This window comes from Cimex lectularius, unplaced genomic scaffold (genome assembly GCF_000648675.2).
Source record: "Cimex lectularius strain Harlan isolate CLEC.00 unplaced genomic scaffold, Clec_2.1 scaffold53, whole genome shotgun sequence".
Taxonomy (NCBI): Eukaryota; Metazoa; Arthropoda; class Insecta; order Hemiptera; family Cimicidae; genus Cimex; species Cimex lectularius.
Window position 1 is genome coordinate 440,923 of NW_019392659.1, and position 17,222 is coordinate 458,144.

The 17,222-nt window shown below is 36.9% G+C and overlaps 1 protein-coding gene across 3 annotated transcripts in view; it reads left to right on the plus strand.

Annotated features, from left to right (window-relative positions):
• The window catches only part of LOC106669079, a 156,587-nt gene that overhangs the window by 116,159 nt on the left and 23,206 nt on the right, over nucleotides 1–17,222 (plus strand). For all 3 annotated transcript variants that reach the window (XM_014398341.2, XM_014398342.2, XM_014398343.2), the window contains exons 5-8: nucleotides 474–692; nucleotides 5,837–5,998; nucleotides 14,096–14,325; nucleotides 14,387–14,508. In XM_014398341.2, coding sequence (XP_014253827.1) covers nucleotides 474–692; nucleotides 5,837–5,998; nucleotides 14,096–14,325; nucleotides 14,387–14,508 — 733 coding nt within the window. The remainder of the gene's footprint in view (nucleotides 1–473; nucleotides 693–5,836; nucleotides 5,999–14,095; nucleotides 14,326–14,386; nucleotides 14,509–17,222) is intronic.

The window sequence follows — 17,222 nt, forward strand, 5'->3', positions numbered from 1 at the left end:
AGGGGTTTGTATCACGATCTGCTTAAAACCCTAAATAGGTAACGGGGATTATCCCACTTAAAAGCTTCGGATCGACTTTGATCAAGATAAATCCTGACCTGATCGCCAGTCACTCCTTTTAATTATAAGTTCGGGCGTTCTACCAAATACTGCCTGAAACCTTATTAGAACAAGTTTGAAAAATAATTAAATATCAAAAACCCGATAGTTATTATTCATTATGATTAAAATTTTGGTCATCTTCTTCTCAAAGATTTAGGTTTTGTTCGAACCCTCTCGTTCCAACCACTATTTACTGTTTACATATTTCCATCATTAATATCCGTTTTCATAATAAATCACTCTCTTGAAATTTTTTGGAACTTACAAGCAATTTGCCATAGTAACAGTACATATACGTTCTTCCTAGCTAAAATTTTTATAAAAGTTTAGAGTATTTGTTTAGTATCTTGATAAATTTCTTTCTGTTTCAGATAACTGAATTGGACGTGAGATGGCCTGGAGCGCGTCTCTCTCTGGAGCCTCACGAGATCCAAACCTATTCTGAGGTTCCAGTAACAGCCAAGCTCAGCTTCCAGCAGACGAATTGCGAGCCTGCACTGGGCACAAGAGAACCAGAGACTTGGCTAGTCCTCCTGTACTGCGGACACTCTCCTCACGCCTGCACGTACCCCAATAACACACACAAACAGGTACTTTTTTCTATGAGCTTTTTGATATTCAGTAAATATAGTTTATAATCTTTAAGGTACTGGTAGGGCGGTATTAGTTCAAAACGTTAGCGTCACGAGCGGGATTCGAACCCACTACCTTTGGCTAAATTCGGCCGCTGCTATACCACTATAGTGACTTCGATCGGACACCAACTTCCCACCTCAACCCCACTTTTTGACTTTTCGCTCCTTTTTGCCAGTTTATAATGTTTCTTGTACGCTAGCACCTAAAACACTTTTATGATCTGTACTTAAAATAAAAATTACTATTCAAAAACCAGCGTGGATAATCAATAATATTTTTAATAAAAAAGTAGTATAGTTTATGTATATTACATCTGAATTAGAAATTATGGTAAGTATGTTGGTATAAGAGAACAAATCACATCCACACTATTCATATTAGGTAGGAGAACCGAATTAGTACATCCTCTGGCTTAATTGTGTCCAGCCTAGTTCCCTCGGGCAGCAGTCATCATGTCCGTTCGGGGCCGGACTCCCGGCAGGATTATGAAGACAAACGAGCCTGGCAGTATTTACAGAAACCGACGTAACAATGCATTTGTTCCGCGACGTCATCACAATGCTTCCCATCATCCCTTTAATGTCCTTTCGTTGCTATTGTAGTCAAAATTGCCCGTTATTGACCTGGCTTTTGGTGTCATTTCGACTGAAAATTCCGGATGACTTGTAACGTTAGAAAATTAATCAATAAAAAATAAACAAACAAATGACAAAAAAATTACTCAGAAAAATAGCTACTAAAAATTCTTGGTTCTGTTGTAAAGACATACCAATTATACCGCTGCTAATTGGTCTACCACTTGAGCTATCGAAACTTCGATCCGATCGAGGGCGTGGGTTCGAATCCTGCTCGTGGCACTAGCTTTTTCATTTCAACCAATACCTCCCATAAAGATTAATTAATTGAAAGTTGCTGTATGGTCAATCGGACAATAAAATCCAATGATTTAACAATTGAGTCGAACCTAGAAATTATCACGCAATTTATCATAAAAATTTTAATTCCGAACACAACCAATAAACTATACATGTATCAATAGTTAATTTAGGCTCAAGTTATATATGAAATTTATGATTATTCACTCACAATAATGTAAAAAATGCGCTGATACAAAATTAATCAAACGATGGCGATATGGGTTACGTACACATACCTGGATATGTGTACAACCTGAGATCATTAATTATTATTAACAAGTAAGAGTTATTTCAATAATGAAAAAGGGAGGCTCAACGTCCGATGTTGACGTATTGAAAAGAATAATGAAAATTCATGTATAGATTTACACATTTATATTTTAATATTATATTTTATAAACTTGGTTTATTAAATTAGTATAAGTTCAAATATGCAGATACACGTTCATATATACACATGGGTTTATGCAGAGTTGAGCTTATGCCTTTTCGCGGCTTGACACTTCGTCGTCTACATCGGTGTTTTGGTAGTCCTTGAGGACACTTAGGTCTTAGGCCGGGAACACACCCGATGCAACGCTATGCGACGCTACTCGATGCTACCCGACGCATTGCCACGGTTTGGTAGAGTGTGCACATCTATGCGACGTCAAGTGCACGCCATGTACAGTCAGTCACACATCGTGTATCACAAAATCAGTATCGCAATCGCGACGCCTCTTTTGTTCTTAATGCATTACTTTGAGCACATGGTTTTGGAATGGGAGGAATGGTCAAGAATGAGGTTTAGAAAAACACTTTTTTCAGTTTTTTGCCAACGTTTCGACCTTTAAGCCGGGAACACACCTACCCCAAGCAACGCCATGCGACGCTACCCGATGCTACCCGACCTTACCGCGTTGCACATCTATGCGACGCCAAGCGCACACCACTTACAGTCACCCAGCGTGTATCAGAAATCAGTATCACAATCGCAACGCCTCTTTTGTTCTTAATGCATTATTTTGAGCAAAACCATGTAATAAATTGTTAGTTAAATTTTATGAGCACAACCATGTAATAAATTTTATGTTAAACTTAATTGTTTTAAATAAAGTTATTCCGCTGTTTTGTTAAATTTTCTTCCTAACTATTACAATGACAAATTAAAGAAAGCAAAATTTTTTATAACAACTTATGTTTTTTTGATCTCGTTTAATTTCGTTTACATTAAAATAGGAATGTTGTAATTAATATAACGATAAAATTACATATATTTAGTTTTAAATAAACTTAAAAAAATATGATTGTCCTGTTCGGACGCTACTCGACGAATATGGTGTAATTTTATGAGCAAAACCTTGAAATAAATTGTTAATTAAATTTTATGAACACAACCATGTAATAAATTGTTTGTTAAACTTAATTGTTTTTAATAAAGTTATTCCTGTGTTTGGATCAATTTTCTTCCTTACCATCACGATTAAATAATTTTTATAAAAACATGAATTTTGGATTTCGTTTAATTTGGTTTTCATTAAAAGTAGAATATTGTAATTAATGTACGATAAAATTACATATACATAGTTTGAAATAAACTTTAAAAAAATATGATTGTCCTGTTCTGGCGCTACTCGACGAAAATGGTGTAATTTTGTGAGCAAAACTATGAAATAAATTGTTAGTTAAATTTCATGAGCCAAACCGTGTAATAAATTGTTAGTTAAATTCATTATATCAAAAAGCGGTAGAATAGGGTAGCGTTGCATAGCATCGGGCAGATGTGCACGGGGGTAATACAATCTTATGGAAAAATGGACTTTGGATTTGCGTCGGGTAGCGTCGCATAGCGTTGCATCGGGTAAGTGCGTTCTCGGCTTTATACGCTCCACCGCCTAAGTTACTCTCCAGGAGCTGTCACCAGCCAAGCCATTTCAAGGTTTTTAAATCTAACCATACTGACACTATCATTTTTTTTAAATATATTCTTTCCTATCAACATACCATTCAATCAAAAAGGGCGGTGGAGTACTCAATATTCCTTCATCACCCTCCACACAAGTTATATAACTACTCTAATTTAGCGTCGATAGGATTAACCCCACTCATAAGGTGGGATAGGGGATTAATATTCCGAGTACTACTGAATACTTTCAATTAATTAATCTTTTATGAAGGTTTTGGTTGAAATGAAAAAGCTAGTGCCACGAGCGGGATTCGAACCCACGACCTTCGGCTAAATACGCCGCTGTTCTACCATTTGAGCTGTTATGACTTCTATCCACTCGGACACCAACTCCCCATCACAACCTACAACCTTTCGAATTTCCCTTCTTTTTGCCATTAAAAAAAAAAAAAAAAAATGAAATATATCTAAATTCTAAAGTTTGAAGGTTGAGATGGGGAGTTGATGTCTGAGAGGATCGAAGTCACGTTAGGTCAAGTGGTAGAGCATCGGCGTATTTAGCCGAAGGTCGTGGGTTCGAATCCCGATCTTGACATCATTTCATTTCAACAAAACCTTACATAACAAGATTAATTAATTGAAAGAAATAATTTGGTGAATAGGCCACTAAATACAATTAAATTAATTAATAATTGAAAACGGCTCATGTCAATAGGGCGAAAACATTCTTTCAACAAAATAGAATTTTCTCAAAAATCGGGCTGTACACTCTTCAAGTACCACCAGTTTTAAATAATATAATTTAAAAAATAGTGACAAAATAATTAATAATAAAATTATATAAATCTATTTCCATTATTTAAGGTCGATTCAAGTAACCTGCCGTGATTTGTTCAACTACAGGATTATTATTATTATTAAGAAGTTAGAATCAGAAATGACTGAACATGGTTAGCAGTAATTATCTCAATTATTCGATGTCGAGGTTTTGCAAATTTGTCTTGATAGATTTAATTAAAGTTCTTCGAGAAATCCATGGTTTATGTAGGTTATTATCAATTATACCCCGTAGCTACGAGATAATAAATATGCTACTTGGTGAAGAACATTTCTGCAAGATGAGCAAATGGTATGCTTTAAAATGTCTTGAACTATCTGAAGTGTACTACTGCACATGAATAAAGCAATAAATGGTTTTCCTCATCGAGACTGTTGTTTATTACAGCAGTGTACAATTCTGTCGAATGTTTTAAAGGGTACCAAACAACTTTTGAATATCTAATTAAGAACAAATTAGAGTTTTTTCGTGAACTATAATTATATTATATGTCACTTAAAACATACCCATTTGATTGCGTAAATACAACCCGTTTTGTTTTACCCGATAAAGGCTGTACTAATTCTAAACTCTGTCCATAGAAAAGTGTCCAGCCTGAAATAAATGTGTGTTCTTTTAGTGACTGGTTGTTTAATAATTTGTGGGATTCGTGAGGAGTGGTAAAGAATGAGGTAGTTTAGAAAAACACTTTTTTTCAGTTTTTTTGCCAACGTTTCGACCTTCAAGCCGGGAACACACTTACCCCATGCAACGCCATGCGACGCTACCCAATGCTACCCGACGCCTTGCCACGTTTTGGTTAGGGCACATCTATCCGACGTCAAGCGCACGCACCGTCACACAGCGTGTATCAGAAATCAATATCACAATCGCAACGCCTCTTTTGTTCTTAATTCATTATTTTGACCAAAACCATTGTAATAAATTGTTAGTTAAATTTTATGAGCACAACCATGAAATAAATTGTTTGTTAAACTTAATTGTTTTAAATAAAGTTATTCCGGTGTTTTGATAAATTTTCTGCCGAACCATCATAAATAAATAATTTTTATAAAAACGCATGAATTTTTGATCTCTATTAATTTGCTTTATATTAAAATAGAAATGTTGTAATTGATATAACGACAAAATTACATATCTATAGTTTCAATTAAACTACAAAAAATATGAGTGTCCTATTCTGATGCTACTCGACGAAAATGGTGTACTTCTATGAGCAAAACCATGAAATAAATTTTTAGTTAAATTTTATGACCTAAATCGTGTAATAAATTGTTAGTTAAATTCATTATATCAAAAAATGATATTCCAGTGTTTTGATCAATTTTCTATCAAACCATTAAAATTAATTTTCATGTATATGTATAAAATGTATAAATATGTATAAAAAATCACTTACCTCAATCACGCATCCTCAATCTTAATTTACTCGAACGTAAATTTCTTTTATCTTTTCAGCTCGTCTATTCGGAGCAGATAAGAGGCTACCCCGAAAATCGGGAGATAACCCTGAAATGCGAACTGTTCGGAATGGCCGGGCATTACGCCTTAGCACTTCGGCCGAAGATCCAGGATACAGGGGAACCGATCGCTGCAACGCAGGCAAAAGACACTTTGAAGGTGAGTGATATTGCTTTTTTTTATCTTCAGACATATTAACATTTCCATAAATAATGGCAGAATTGTCCCAAAAAATCCTGACAATGTACAAATCACAACCTAAAGTCGTTTATGTGAAATCATCCCCATAAAAAATAAGTGTATTATTGCAAAAAAGGACATATTTTTATTCATAGTTTTTCAAAACCGTTCAAAAATTGTAGATGTTAAAAATGCGTTAGATTTACTCTCTTATCTTTGCCTTTGATACCGCAATTGGTTCCCGTGGTAAACGTCCCTTCGCAGCTACCTGTAATCTCCAAAATAAACTTCATTTTCTCAAAATTCTGGCAGAGGGAAAACAAAGTTAACGTGGAGGATACAATTTGAGTTATACTGGCGAAGGTGAAAAGGGTGGAGCGGAATTTATGTTATCTGGTTCTTGCCAAGCCATGGACGAATATTGATGGCGGTGCGGTTATGCGAAAGCATCTATGATTTTTCGTCGGATGTTGGATTATTGTGTTTGGATTCTACGGTTATTTGAGCGTTTAGTTGAACCCCAAAGTTCATAGTTCGGCTCTTGAACGGCCATCTCGTCTCACCCACCCTGGGAGTCTTGGCCCACTGTATGTGGAACTACGGCGACAACGGGCGGTATAGTGTGGTTTGGGTCTCGAGACCCCGAAACGGCTCACCTCGTGTTCTCATCCACGGCCCTTTTTTTCTCAATCCGAGTTCCTTCATTCTATCCTGGGGCCCCTCCTAACCCTTGGTTTCATAGGGGGGGGGGTATCCGAGCACAAAATAAAGGTGCAGCCCAGAGGGCGTGGCAACCTCTCTGAAGCACAAGCTGTACTCGGGTCGGCCAAGGGTTGGCGAGAGTCACACGAGGGCCAGTGCACAAGATCCTGTCTGTAAAGACGGGGGAGGGTGTATGGCCATCTGTACCACGGGGTAACTAAACCTTCCAAATTCAGCCCTAGTTACACTGGGAATGGATTCGTGGTGGTGCGTGGTGACGCCCCTGGCGGGAACTTACACAGAGGCTGTCTTCTATCTGTGACCTTCGTGAAGCTTGCGTATGGCCAACGTAAAACCCCCCGGCCTCACGCGAGACGTTGGGACGGCAGCGTGTAAGCGTTGAGGGCGCGATGATCACGCTATAGTCCCTCGAATGCGTGCTCTGACCCGAGTATGCTTTGCATTGTTGTGCGTATGACCGGCGTGGTACCCTTGGTGAAGCGAAGGATCGGACCACCTAGGCTGAGCCTATGGCGTCCCTCGAATGGGCCTGACAGGTGTAGCCTGAACTCGATAAGAGACTTTACCGTATGCGGTGCTCATCTAGAGTGTTGTTAGCAATTCCACTTAAAACTAAACCGCTGCCGGGGCGTTCCCGGAAGTTTCTGCGCTGGGGAAGCACTTTTCTCAGGGAGATAGGGTGTCCTTCTCTATCTAGGGAGTACGCGAGGGTGATGTATTTCGGCCTGTTAGCCCTTTGCGTGCGGCATACGACCCGATGCCCAATGCGGGCCCGACCATTCGGAGTGGACAAGCGGAGACCGAGGTTGTCTCGGCTCTTAGGGGCTGGGGCGCCTCTACACCAATGCTGCGGCTGTAACACCATTCGTATGCAGAGGTGCGTCAGCTCTCATCTTGAGAATCAAAACGTCCGATAAGGCCAAAAGGCAGGTTCGGAAACTAAAGATCCTCTTGTCTTGTTGACGATGAGTACTCGGGAACACAATGAACCCCAAAGTTCAAGAGTCCCTACGTCCATATTGGTTTAATCGCATATGAATTGTCTGACAGGAAATGACAGTTTAAACTGCCACTCAAGCAGTCTGGTGAGTAGCAAGTATCGTCGGTTTATGTGAAATCTGTTTATCTAATGTATGTTCTAGGGCTGTTCAGAAATCATCCAAGGTAACGTACAGAGATTCTCAATGGGAGAGGAAATAGTTTGATTTTCTAAATGTAAAGGTTATATATTTACTTACAGTCTTGTTGACCTTTATCTCCAACTTTTTATACCAGCAAGAAAATATGATTATGAACCTCTTTGTGGGAGATAAGAGGCAGATTGTAGAAAAGTAAAACTATCAAAAAAATGTGTGGCGATTTGTGACCGTTAATCGATAATTATTCAGAAATCGTAAGATGCGGTCTGGTGTGATGTAGATTTCAGAAAAAGATTCTCTTTATCGTGCCAACGTTTCGATCTTTATTGAGATCATCTTCAGGGCTCAAAGTGTTTGTCTTCTGTGGAATTGTGCCATTCTTGCATGTCGTGTTGAGAGTGCCTCAATAAAGATGATCTCAATAAAGATCGAAACGTTGGCACGATAAAGAAAATCTTTTTCTGAAACCTACATCACACCAGACAGCATCTCACGATTTCTGAATAATTATCAAAAAAATGTTAATTTATCTGTTGGAGTATATATGGTAAGGAAATCATACCTATACATTAATTAAAGGATTTGGGATACAGCGTTAACTGAAAAGATGACGGGGTTGGGGAGTTGAATGACTACCGTAAACTTGAAAATATCTGTAGAAATATAGAATTTTGATAAGATAGGTGTTAGCAGGGATGCTTTTATGATTAACGGAATATTCCAGCGCTCTTGACTCAGCAGAGGCGATGAGGTTTACGACAAGAAGGCACTGCTGGACAGTTGACTAAGTTGGAACTCAAATTGATGGTTCATGGACAAAGTTTTTAGAAAAGGATGTAAGTTTGTTTGGTTTAGAATATAGTGTTTTGACTGAGATTTTCCATAAACGACTTAAAAGTACAGACTGTAACATACTGTTCATAACCTAAGGTTTGTTTTGATGTGCCTCTTCACGGAAAACGATTTTCACATCAAAATATCCACATTTTTATTGTATATAGTGTTAAAGCTAATGCTTAATAGACTATCAATCTCATAATAACAAACAAAAAAATACTTTGTATTGTCCTGCTGAACCCTATTTGGATATGCGGACATAGCATACTTTTTTCTGTTTCCAAGCTATCCATACTGACTGTACCTCAATCCCCTTTCAAAAGGTTTAATTCTAAACTATCCACCCAAATCCCTTTGTCAAAAGCCTGTCATCCATTAATTTACCTGATAATCCTCACAGGAGACCTCCTAGCGTGGGTGACCCGGCGACAACCTCACCGATTGATTTTTAGGATGGTTGTTAATTTAAATACTATAATTTAAACGAACATTATCCGATTTACATGTGGTTTATTTTCAGTTTTACATTTATATCAAATGAATGTAGTGCAAAACATTAAAATCCATCTTTTATCAATATACGTCAATTTGTTATCTCAATTATCAATCGGTTTCGCATAATACAATTACAAGGCGATATTAAAAATATTGTAATTTATGCGTTTTATATAGGTTTACGAAATATCTGCCGTAATATTTTGGTATACCTGCCTCTTTGAAAATCCTGTTCTGGGAGAGGATTATCTCTTATATATCGGCTTTCACAAACGGATCGAGTTCACTTTGATTATTCGTTGATGACTCCTCTGGTTTCACGTTTTCCGATAGGTAAAAAAAAACTGACCCGATTCTGATTTCTCATGTTGCATCATTTTGCTAGAATATATAAATTGACTCTTTCACAGACGACGTGTGTACCACATCCATCAGATTTTCTGACTTTACCATTCGATCGATTATGATATAGATGTAACAGGCAATAAATAAGCTTGAACAGAATAAATTATTAATCTCATTAAACCAAATATGCTTGTCAAAAATTAGTACGTGTAAAGTGAGCAAGGGGACTCCACTTTTCGTTGGCAAAAGGCATCTTTAGCAAAAGTTTTTCTTCGATTGCTTTCAATTTATAGACGTCTAAGTTTTTCTCTGGTTTTAAGTCGCCTGCTTCATTGCATTTATGAATAATAACAATAATAATATTTGCATTTTATTGTCCAATGTTGGGATAAAAATGGCTCAAGGACTCCTCTCGACAAGACGAATATTCTCGTGCCATACAAAAAATTAAGTTTTGAGCATTTTTTCCGATTGTAAACTGTATATTGTAAAAGGTGTATTTTCTTTCGATTATAGAGATTATAGAAAGATGAAAAGAATATAGACTTACTTTTATTTTTGTTTCAATTAAATTCATTTTTTTAAAGTCAGTTAGTATTGTTTTGAATTTAAAATAGCCAATCTTTTTTTTCTTTTCTCATCTTCCAACACCTTTCCACTGAACCTGCCGTTTAAAATTAAATTTTGAAAAGTCTAAATTTATAGTTATTAGTAATACACCTATTACTAACGTAAAACTCAAGATAGATTATAGGGGTATTCACGATCTTTGTGTTAATCCTGTTAACTCTGTTAGGTCCTGTTAGATCGAGAAAAATGATGACGAAGACTTGTAAGAATCGGTTAGTTAACATTGCTCGATCTGACAGGCCAGGGCCAATGTTAGATGTTAGGTGGAAAATGTAGTCACATTGCTATCCGCTAGGGCGTAGGTGACCAACATGGCAGCCATGAACTAACCAGCTGTTTTTCGTTTACATGTATTTTTATTCTTTTTAGTGACTGGGAGTTTTGTGGCCCTGATAAGGGCCGGTGTCGTGTAGAGAAAGCGTGACCATGAATCGAGGCCGAGACCGTGTTCGTAGCGCCGTTGGTGGTAGTCTGTGACCATGAGTAAACCGTTGGCTTAGGTCCAGGGGCCGTGAGTCGGTTGACTCCACAGTGGCCAAAGGTATTGGAGTACAGCAATTAGCCGAGGGGCAGCAGTTGGCGTTTACGGCCAAGTCGGCTGTTTAGAAGGCGAGATCAGTCAGCTGCGAGTACTAGTGTAGTCGATTATTAGTGATGTACGAGACCTCGTCGGGCTGACGAGTCTGCTGTCCTTCTTGCCGATGTCGTTTACATTAGTAATTGGTGGGATCTCGTCGGGTTGACGAGTCTTCTTTTGCCTGTTAGTGATGGTTGAGATCTCGTCGGACTGACGAGTCTCCTTCCAGCGAGGCAGTGCCCCTGCTTATATAGGGAAGAGCTCTACTCTGATTGGCTGCAGAGTGGTGGGCGAGAACATTCCATAAGTCGTAGTGGCATATAGCGGTAACGTGTGGTAGCTACAAGTGGCCACTACGTTCTTAAATACGCATTGATTAAATCAGACCAATACGTTGCTTTTCTTAATTTCTGGCCTGTCCTTACAGTCTCATTCATAATGGACACATCCCATATCCTATAAAGTTGTAGGCCGTTAGACGTTAGGATAAAAGTTTGGTATGTCGGCACGAATTGAAACGTGGCATTTGCTACTACTTTTCGAGTGCATTGATAGCATTTTGAATGAAAGAGTTGTTTAATTTTCCTTTTTTATTAACTTCTGGAATTTTATATTTTAACACAAAACAATACACAAACAAACAACAACAATCCTTCTAGGACTTGTATAGCTTTATTTTTCTACCAATCGCCAAGCGCAGCAATTCGGAAAAATTAACGTTTAAATGTGTGGTGATTAGTGATTGTTAGACCATAATCATTCAGAAATCGTGAGATGCGGTCTAGTGTCTACGTCTTTTCAACAGTGCTGTATATTGTTGAATCTTTGATGTTAACAGAAGACTCTATGATAAAACCTGAGGCATTCTGGATGTGCATCTATATAAAGATACTAAAAATAAGCTGCACATAACACATCACTAACGTGGATGTGCTCAGAAACATAAACAACACAATTACCCCAACATTTATTTATTAACAAAAACATGGAAACTTCGATTTTTCAGCCATATTCTTCGTCACCCTGATGACCATAAGATTATTCTAGAAGGACAAATTTGGAGGTCCTGGTAGGAGAAGAATTTTCTACTGAAAAACCGTATAATCTATAGTGTTGCCTGAGAGCGCATTGCGATGATGAACAAGGTCCTACAACGCATAAGTTCCCCAAAGGAGAAAAATTATTATTGTTTTGTTTTGTCTTGGTCCAAAAGTGCTTCAGCAGGTCGTCTATCGATTTCCATTTGCCTTTTTTCTTTTCTCTGTTCCCATCATTGTACCCACCTGTTTTTTGTACATTGATTCTCCTTCATTCTCACCAAAAGCATGTATAAAAAGTGGTTTTAGGACATCTAAATTCCAGCACATTGTCTTTATGTTTTGATTTTCGGTCATTCTCTGATTCCCAGTATGCTCCTTTCGATGGTGTGAGGGATAGAGATTGGAAACCATTTTTTATGATTATTTGGAGATCGTGAGGTAGGGTCTGGTGTGACGTAGGTTTTAAAAAAAACATTTTCTTTGTCGTGCCAACGTTTCGATCTTTACTGAGATATTCTTCAGAGCCTGGGATAAACATTTTTTAAATTAAACAAATACATGTACGAAGTGAAAAAAGTTAATTTATACAATGCTCGAAATTTTAGTCTCAATGAAAGTATTTGTGTCAACATTGTGTGTCGTGTTGAGAGTGCCAGTGAAATTATTATGTTTATACACTTTGCATTTTGAAGGTGTTGGGAAGGAAGTATAGGAAGGTGGGGAAGGAAATAAAAATGATAGAAAACATTTTTATATGAGGTAGGTTTTATATTTTTATACAATATGAAAGAATGGGTAATGGTTCAAAATCCAAAATCCCTTCAAAATCCGATGTATATAAACATAAAACATCAAGATCTCACTGGCACTTCCAACACGACACTCAATAATGACACGTCTACACAGAAAACAAACGCTTTGAATGAGTACAAATAGTTTGATTGAGTCTAAAATTTCTAGCATTGTATAAATTCACTTTTTTCATATCCTACTTGTATTTGTATAATTTAAACAATGTTTATAAATCTCAGGCCCTGAAGATGATCTCAATAAAGATCGAAACGTTGGCACGATAAAGAAAAGGTTTTTCTAAAACCTACTTCACACCAAACCGCATCTCACGATTACCAAATAATAATTAACGCTCACCAAACACCACACAGATTTTTTTTATTTTTCCACGTTCGCGATTTGGTAATGAAGAATATTGGCATTTAATTCAATTAATTAATTCACTAATTTCGTGGTCCGCTTGACCAATTAATACATTACAATTAATTAAGTTTTTTAGTTGAGATAAAAAAATGGCAAATAGGAGGCAAAACTCAAAACATGGGGTTGAGATAGGAAGTTCACGATAGCTCAAGTGGTAGAGCAACGCCGTATCTAGCCGAAGATCGTGGGTTCGAATCCCGCTCGTGCCATTCACTTTTTTATCTCAACTAAAAACCTTAATTAATTGTAGTCAATTAATTAAGTTTTTTTAAAAACTATTCGATTTACTTTTGAACATGATCTTATGGTTCATATCTTTTCGGTGTTCCTTCTGTATTCAAAATTCCTTGATGCCGTTGCTTAGTTTTTTTAAATTGGGTTGGGGTTATTGGAGAGTATAACTTCATCAACTGTGTAGCGTAGGTTTGACAGATATGTGCCATTTATTTTATTTATTTTTTAGTCAAAATAAATCAAGTTGCCTAAATAATTTTATAATTGCACGATTAAAGAGCCCATTTTATACCTCTGTTTAAAAAATGGTCTGTGTCTCTTTGGTCTAAAATCACTTCAGCCTTATTAACATCGTACCTTCGGGGTTTGGATGGTGTCCTCAACGTGATAATTAGCATAAGTAAATAAAACATTAAAATTAAAGAACTGATATACCTGTGACATTACAACATCCATGTTTTATGGGGTGGTGAACCTGACGTTGGTAGTTACCGATCACTTTGGTCTACCTGCCTTCGCAGGGTTAGAATGTCAAACGCGTTTCGTCATTTCGCCATCCTCAGTGTATCACTAATTGTCTGATCATCAAAATTACTTTTATGTGTTATAAATTTCTAAAACCTTTCAGTTCTGAGATCTGTTAATACTAAGGAATTATAATTTACTATATTCCTGTACATTCCTCGATCCCCTTCGTAGACAAGTTGTCACCCACCATTTTTAACAACCAATAGCTCTAAGTAAAAGTGTCGGTTGTTAAAAAATAATTTAATTAATTATCACGTTTAGTTATAGATTGGCTATAACATTGTTGGTTTAATTTTTTTACGTTCTTTTTTAGGCAATATGGAGTGATCGGTTCGTTTTCAACGTTTATGCCCGTTCGATATTCCCGTGCGACGGGCAATCCGGGGTGCCAGTGTTGTTCCAGTACCCTTCCTGCATCCTCTCCCAGGGGGACCGGGTGAGGCTGTTCTCCAGAATGCGGGCGGACGTTTCCGCCCTGGTACCACCCTCGAGTCTACACTACGTCGCCGAACAGCGAGTCCTCAGGGGAAGACATTCATTGCGGTGAGAAGAAATTTCAACTTTTATCGTAATAAACAATAAATAACTTTTTTGTCTCCAACAGGTTTGACTGTTCGCTATTTTCCGAAAAGTTTTTCGAGTACTGTTTTGTCTACGTGAGTAAGAGCATCACGGGCGCGGTCTCAGACGTCAGGATGGACTGTGTACCCACTCTACCAGTTTTAGGTATGTTCAAGTCATAATAAATTCATCTCTTTTATCAATCCATACATAAAACCAATTTACAAAATTCTCATTACAAGGGATGATTAAACCGAACAAAACTCAAAAAACAGCATAATATTATTCACGTCTATCATCCTGTTCAATTGGAGAACAGTTACTCATCTTAATTGGTATAAACTGTCCCAGGGAAAATATTCATCCTTCGTTCTTGAGAAAAAAGATCATTTGACTAATCCCTCATATAATTACCGACAATAAAAGTATTCAGAACGCCTCTCAATTAAAAATGTGTCTGTGTGTCCAATAGCGAAATGCTCTCAGTTCTAATATACTTATTTTTTATGAAATACCAAACATTTTATAATTTTGTCGACTTTTTTTATTCTGGCGATAATTTAGCAACGTGTACAGAATTATATTGGCGTTCGAAGGTATTTTCATTAAAGAACAGTTCACAAGAATTTGCCGGCAAACTCTAAAGAAATTTTTTTTACAAATATTGATATTTATATATGAATATCCTAGGAGCTAATAAAGCTTGGTTATTTGCTTACAAAATAGAAAATATTCCAAGAATTTTACGATTTTTCCGGATTAAAAAAAACTTGCAATAAAAGTCTGGCATTAAAACAACAGATAATTTCTCGTTACTCTTTTTCCTACACTGAAAAAATGAACTGCGCTGCCTATAAAATAAGGAAAAACGGACTACCTGAACGACAAAATGGCCAAGTTTGATAACGCATATTTTCTCGGCCTTTGAGGCCCCATGGAATTTTTTCTCGACGTACGTTTATATATGTAGTTGTAAATGTTTCTGTGTGTGTGTGTGTGTGTGTGTGGATACTTCATTGCTGACAGTATTTTTAGTAGGGGCTGCAGTGGTAAAGAGTGAAAGAAGCCTGACGCTCCCAAAAGCCTAAATAAAAGGCATTCACGATCTTCGTTAACCCTGTTAACTCTGTTAGGTCGTGTTAGATCGAGAAAAACGATGACGTAGACTTGTAAGAATCGGCCAGTTAAAATTGCTCGATCTAACAGAGCTGGGCCAATGTTAAATGTCGAAAATGTAGTAACATTGCTATCCGTTAGGGCGTAGGTAACCAACATGGCAGCCATGAATTTAACAGTTTTTTGTTTACACGTATTTTTATTCTTAAATACGCATTAATTAAATCAGACCAATACATTAATTTTCCGTTTTTATTAACTTCGGGCATCTCACAATTTAACACAAAAGAAAATCCAAACAAACAACAACAAGCCTTCAAGGATTTTAATAGCTTTATTTTTGGTTCTACCAATCGCCACGCGCAGCATTGCGGAAAAATTAACGTTTAACATGCTAAGAAAAGAAGGGGTCGTTCACGGTCTTACTGGACAATTCTCTATTCGAGTTAACACGAGTTAACATCATCTTACAAACATCGTGAATACCCGTAAGATTTGAGAAGAGTGTTTCTTGAAAATTCATTTTGTTCAGTGTTTATTGTGGTTACCGAGAAAAGATTATAAAAACCGATTTTGTTTTACATGTATACATCTACAATTATGGTAAATTGTGTAAAATGTAATTTATTAATAAATATTGTTTCACAGAACTAAATCAGTACATAGTCTAACCCTGCATGTAAGATAATTACACACTGCCCATAAAAATTAAAAAAATCGACCGCCTGCTTTTTGCACGAAAAAATGATCAATTTCGGAAATGCATATTTGCTGAGCCTTCAAAGTCACAGACCTATGCTAAGTCTCACTTTTTAGAATGTTTTACGCTGAATAAGATGGCTTTTTGAAATATTTTCCTAGCTTCAGTAATTTATAATAAAATTCATCAATTGGGAACATGTTAATTTTTGCACTTTTTACGAAAACTTCAAATTGATATGAGGGGGCAGGAAATTCACCTTGCAGCGGCGTCCTATAGCAATCGATAAAACATTTAAATAAGCTTGCAATTACATTCCTTTCATTTTTCCGATTCTCAACAGTTTTCAAGTTATTCTCAATTTTTGGCAAAAAAAACTTGCTGATGGAAAAATTCGATCATTTTCTCTCCTGATTTTCAATAATGCATAAATTTTGTACCGTCATTTTTTAGGAAATTTTACGCTCTACAACATTTGTTCAGAGGACTTTTTCAAAAAAGGGAACACCGAAGCTACAATTTTTACCTTTTCTTATTCTGACCTGTTGGGATGCGTAATGCTTCTCCTGTCGATAACCATTTGTTTACCTCATCACGGAAATTCAACTTTTCCTTCCCGTTACGAAGATATTGTGGCAGTTTGGCTTCAAATAAAGTGTTAAAACAATATGGTAAAATCAGGAGAGAAAGAGAAAGAGTGAGTTGTTTTTTCCAAGAGCAATTGTTGAAATTACTGATGAAAAACCAGGAATGCCATCTTCTTCAGTGAAAATTTTTCTAAACAATGAGATGTAGCGCAGATCTGTGGCTTAGGAGGCTGAGAAAATATGGATTTCAAAAGTTTTTTTTTTAAATATTTTTTTATAATACAATATGTGTACTTCCTATTGTGAGATTATGTTTTCAATCAATTAATCTTTATATAAAGCATTCGCTGAGATGAAAAAGTCAGTGTCACGGGCGGGATTCGAACCCACGACCCTCGGCTAAATAGCCGATCCACTTGGACACAAACTTCCTATCTCAACCCCACCTTTCGAATTTTCCCCCCTTTTTGCCATTT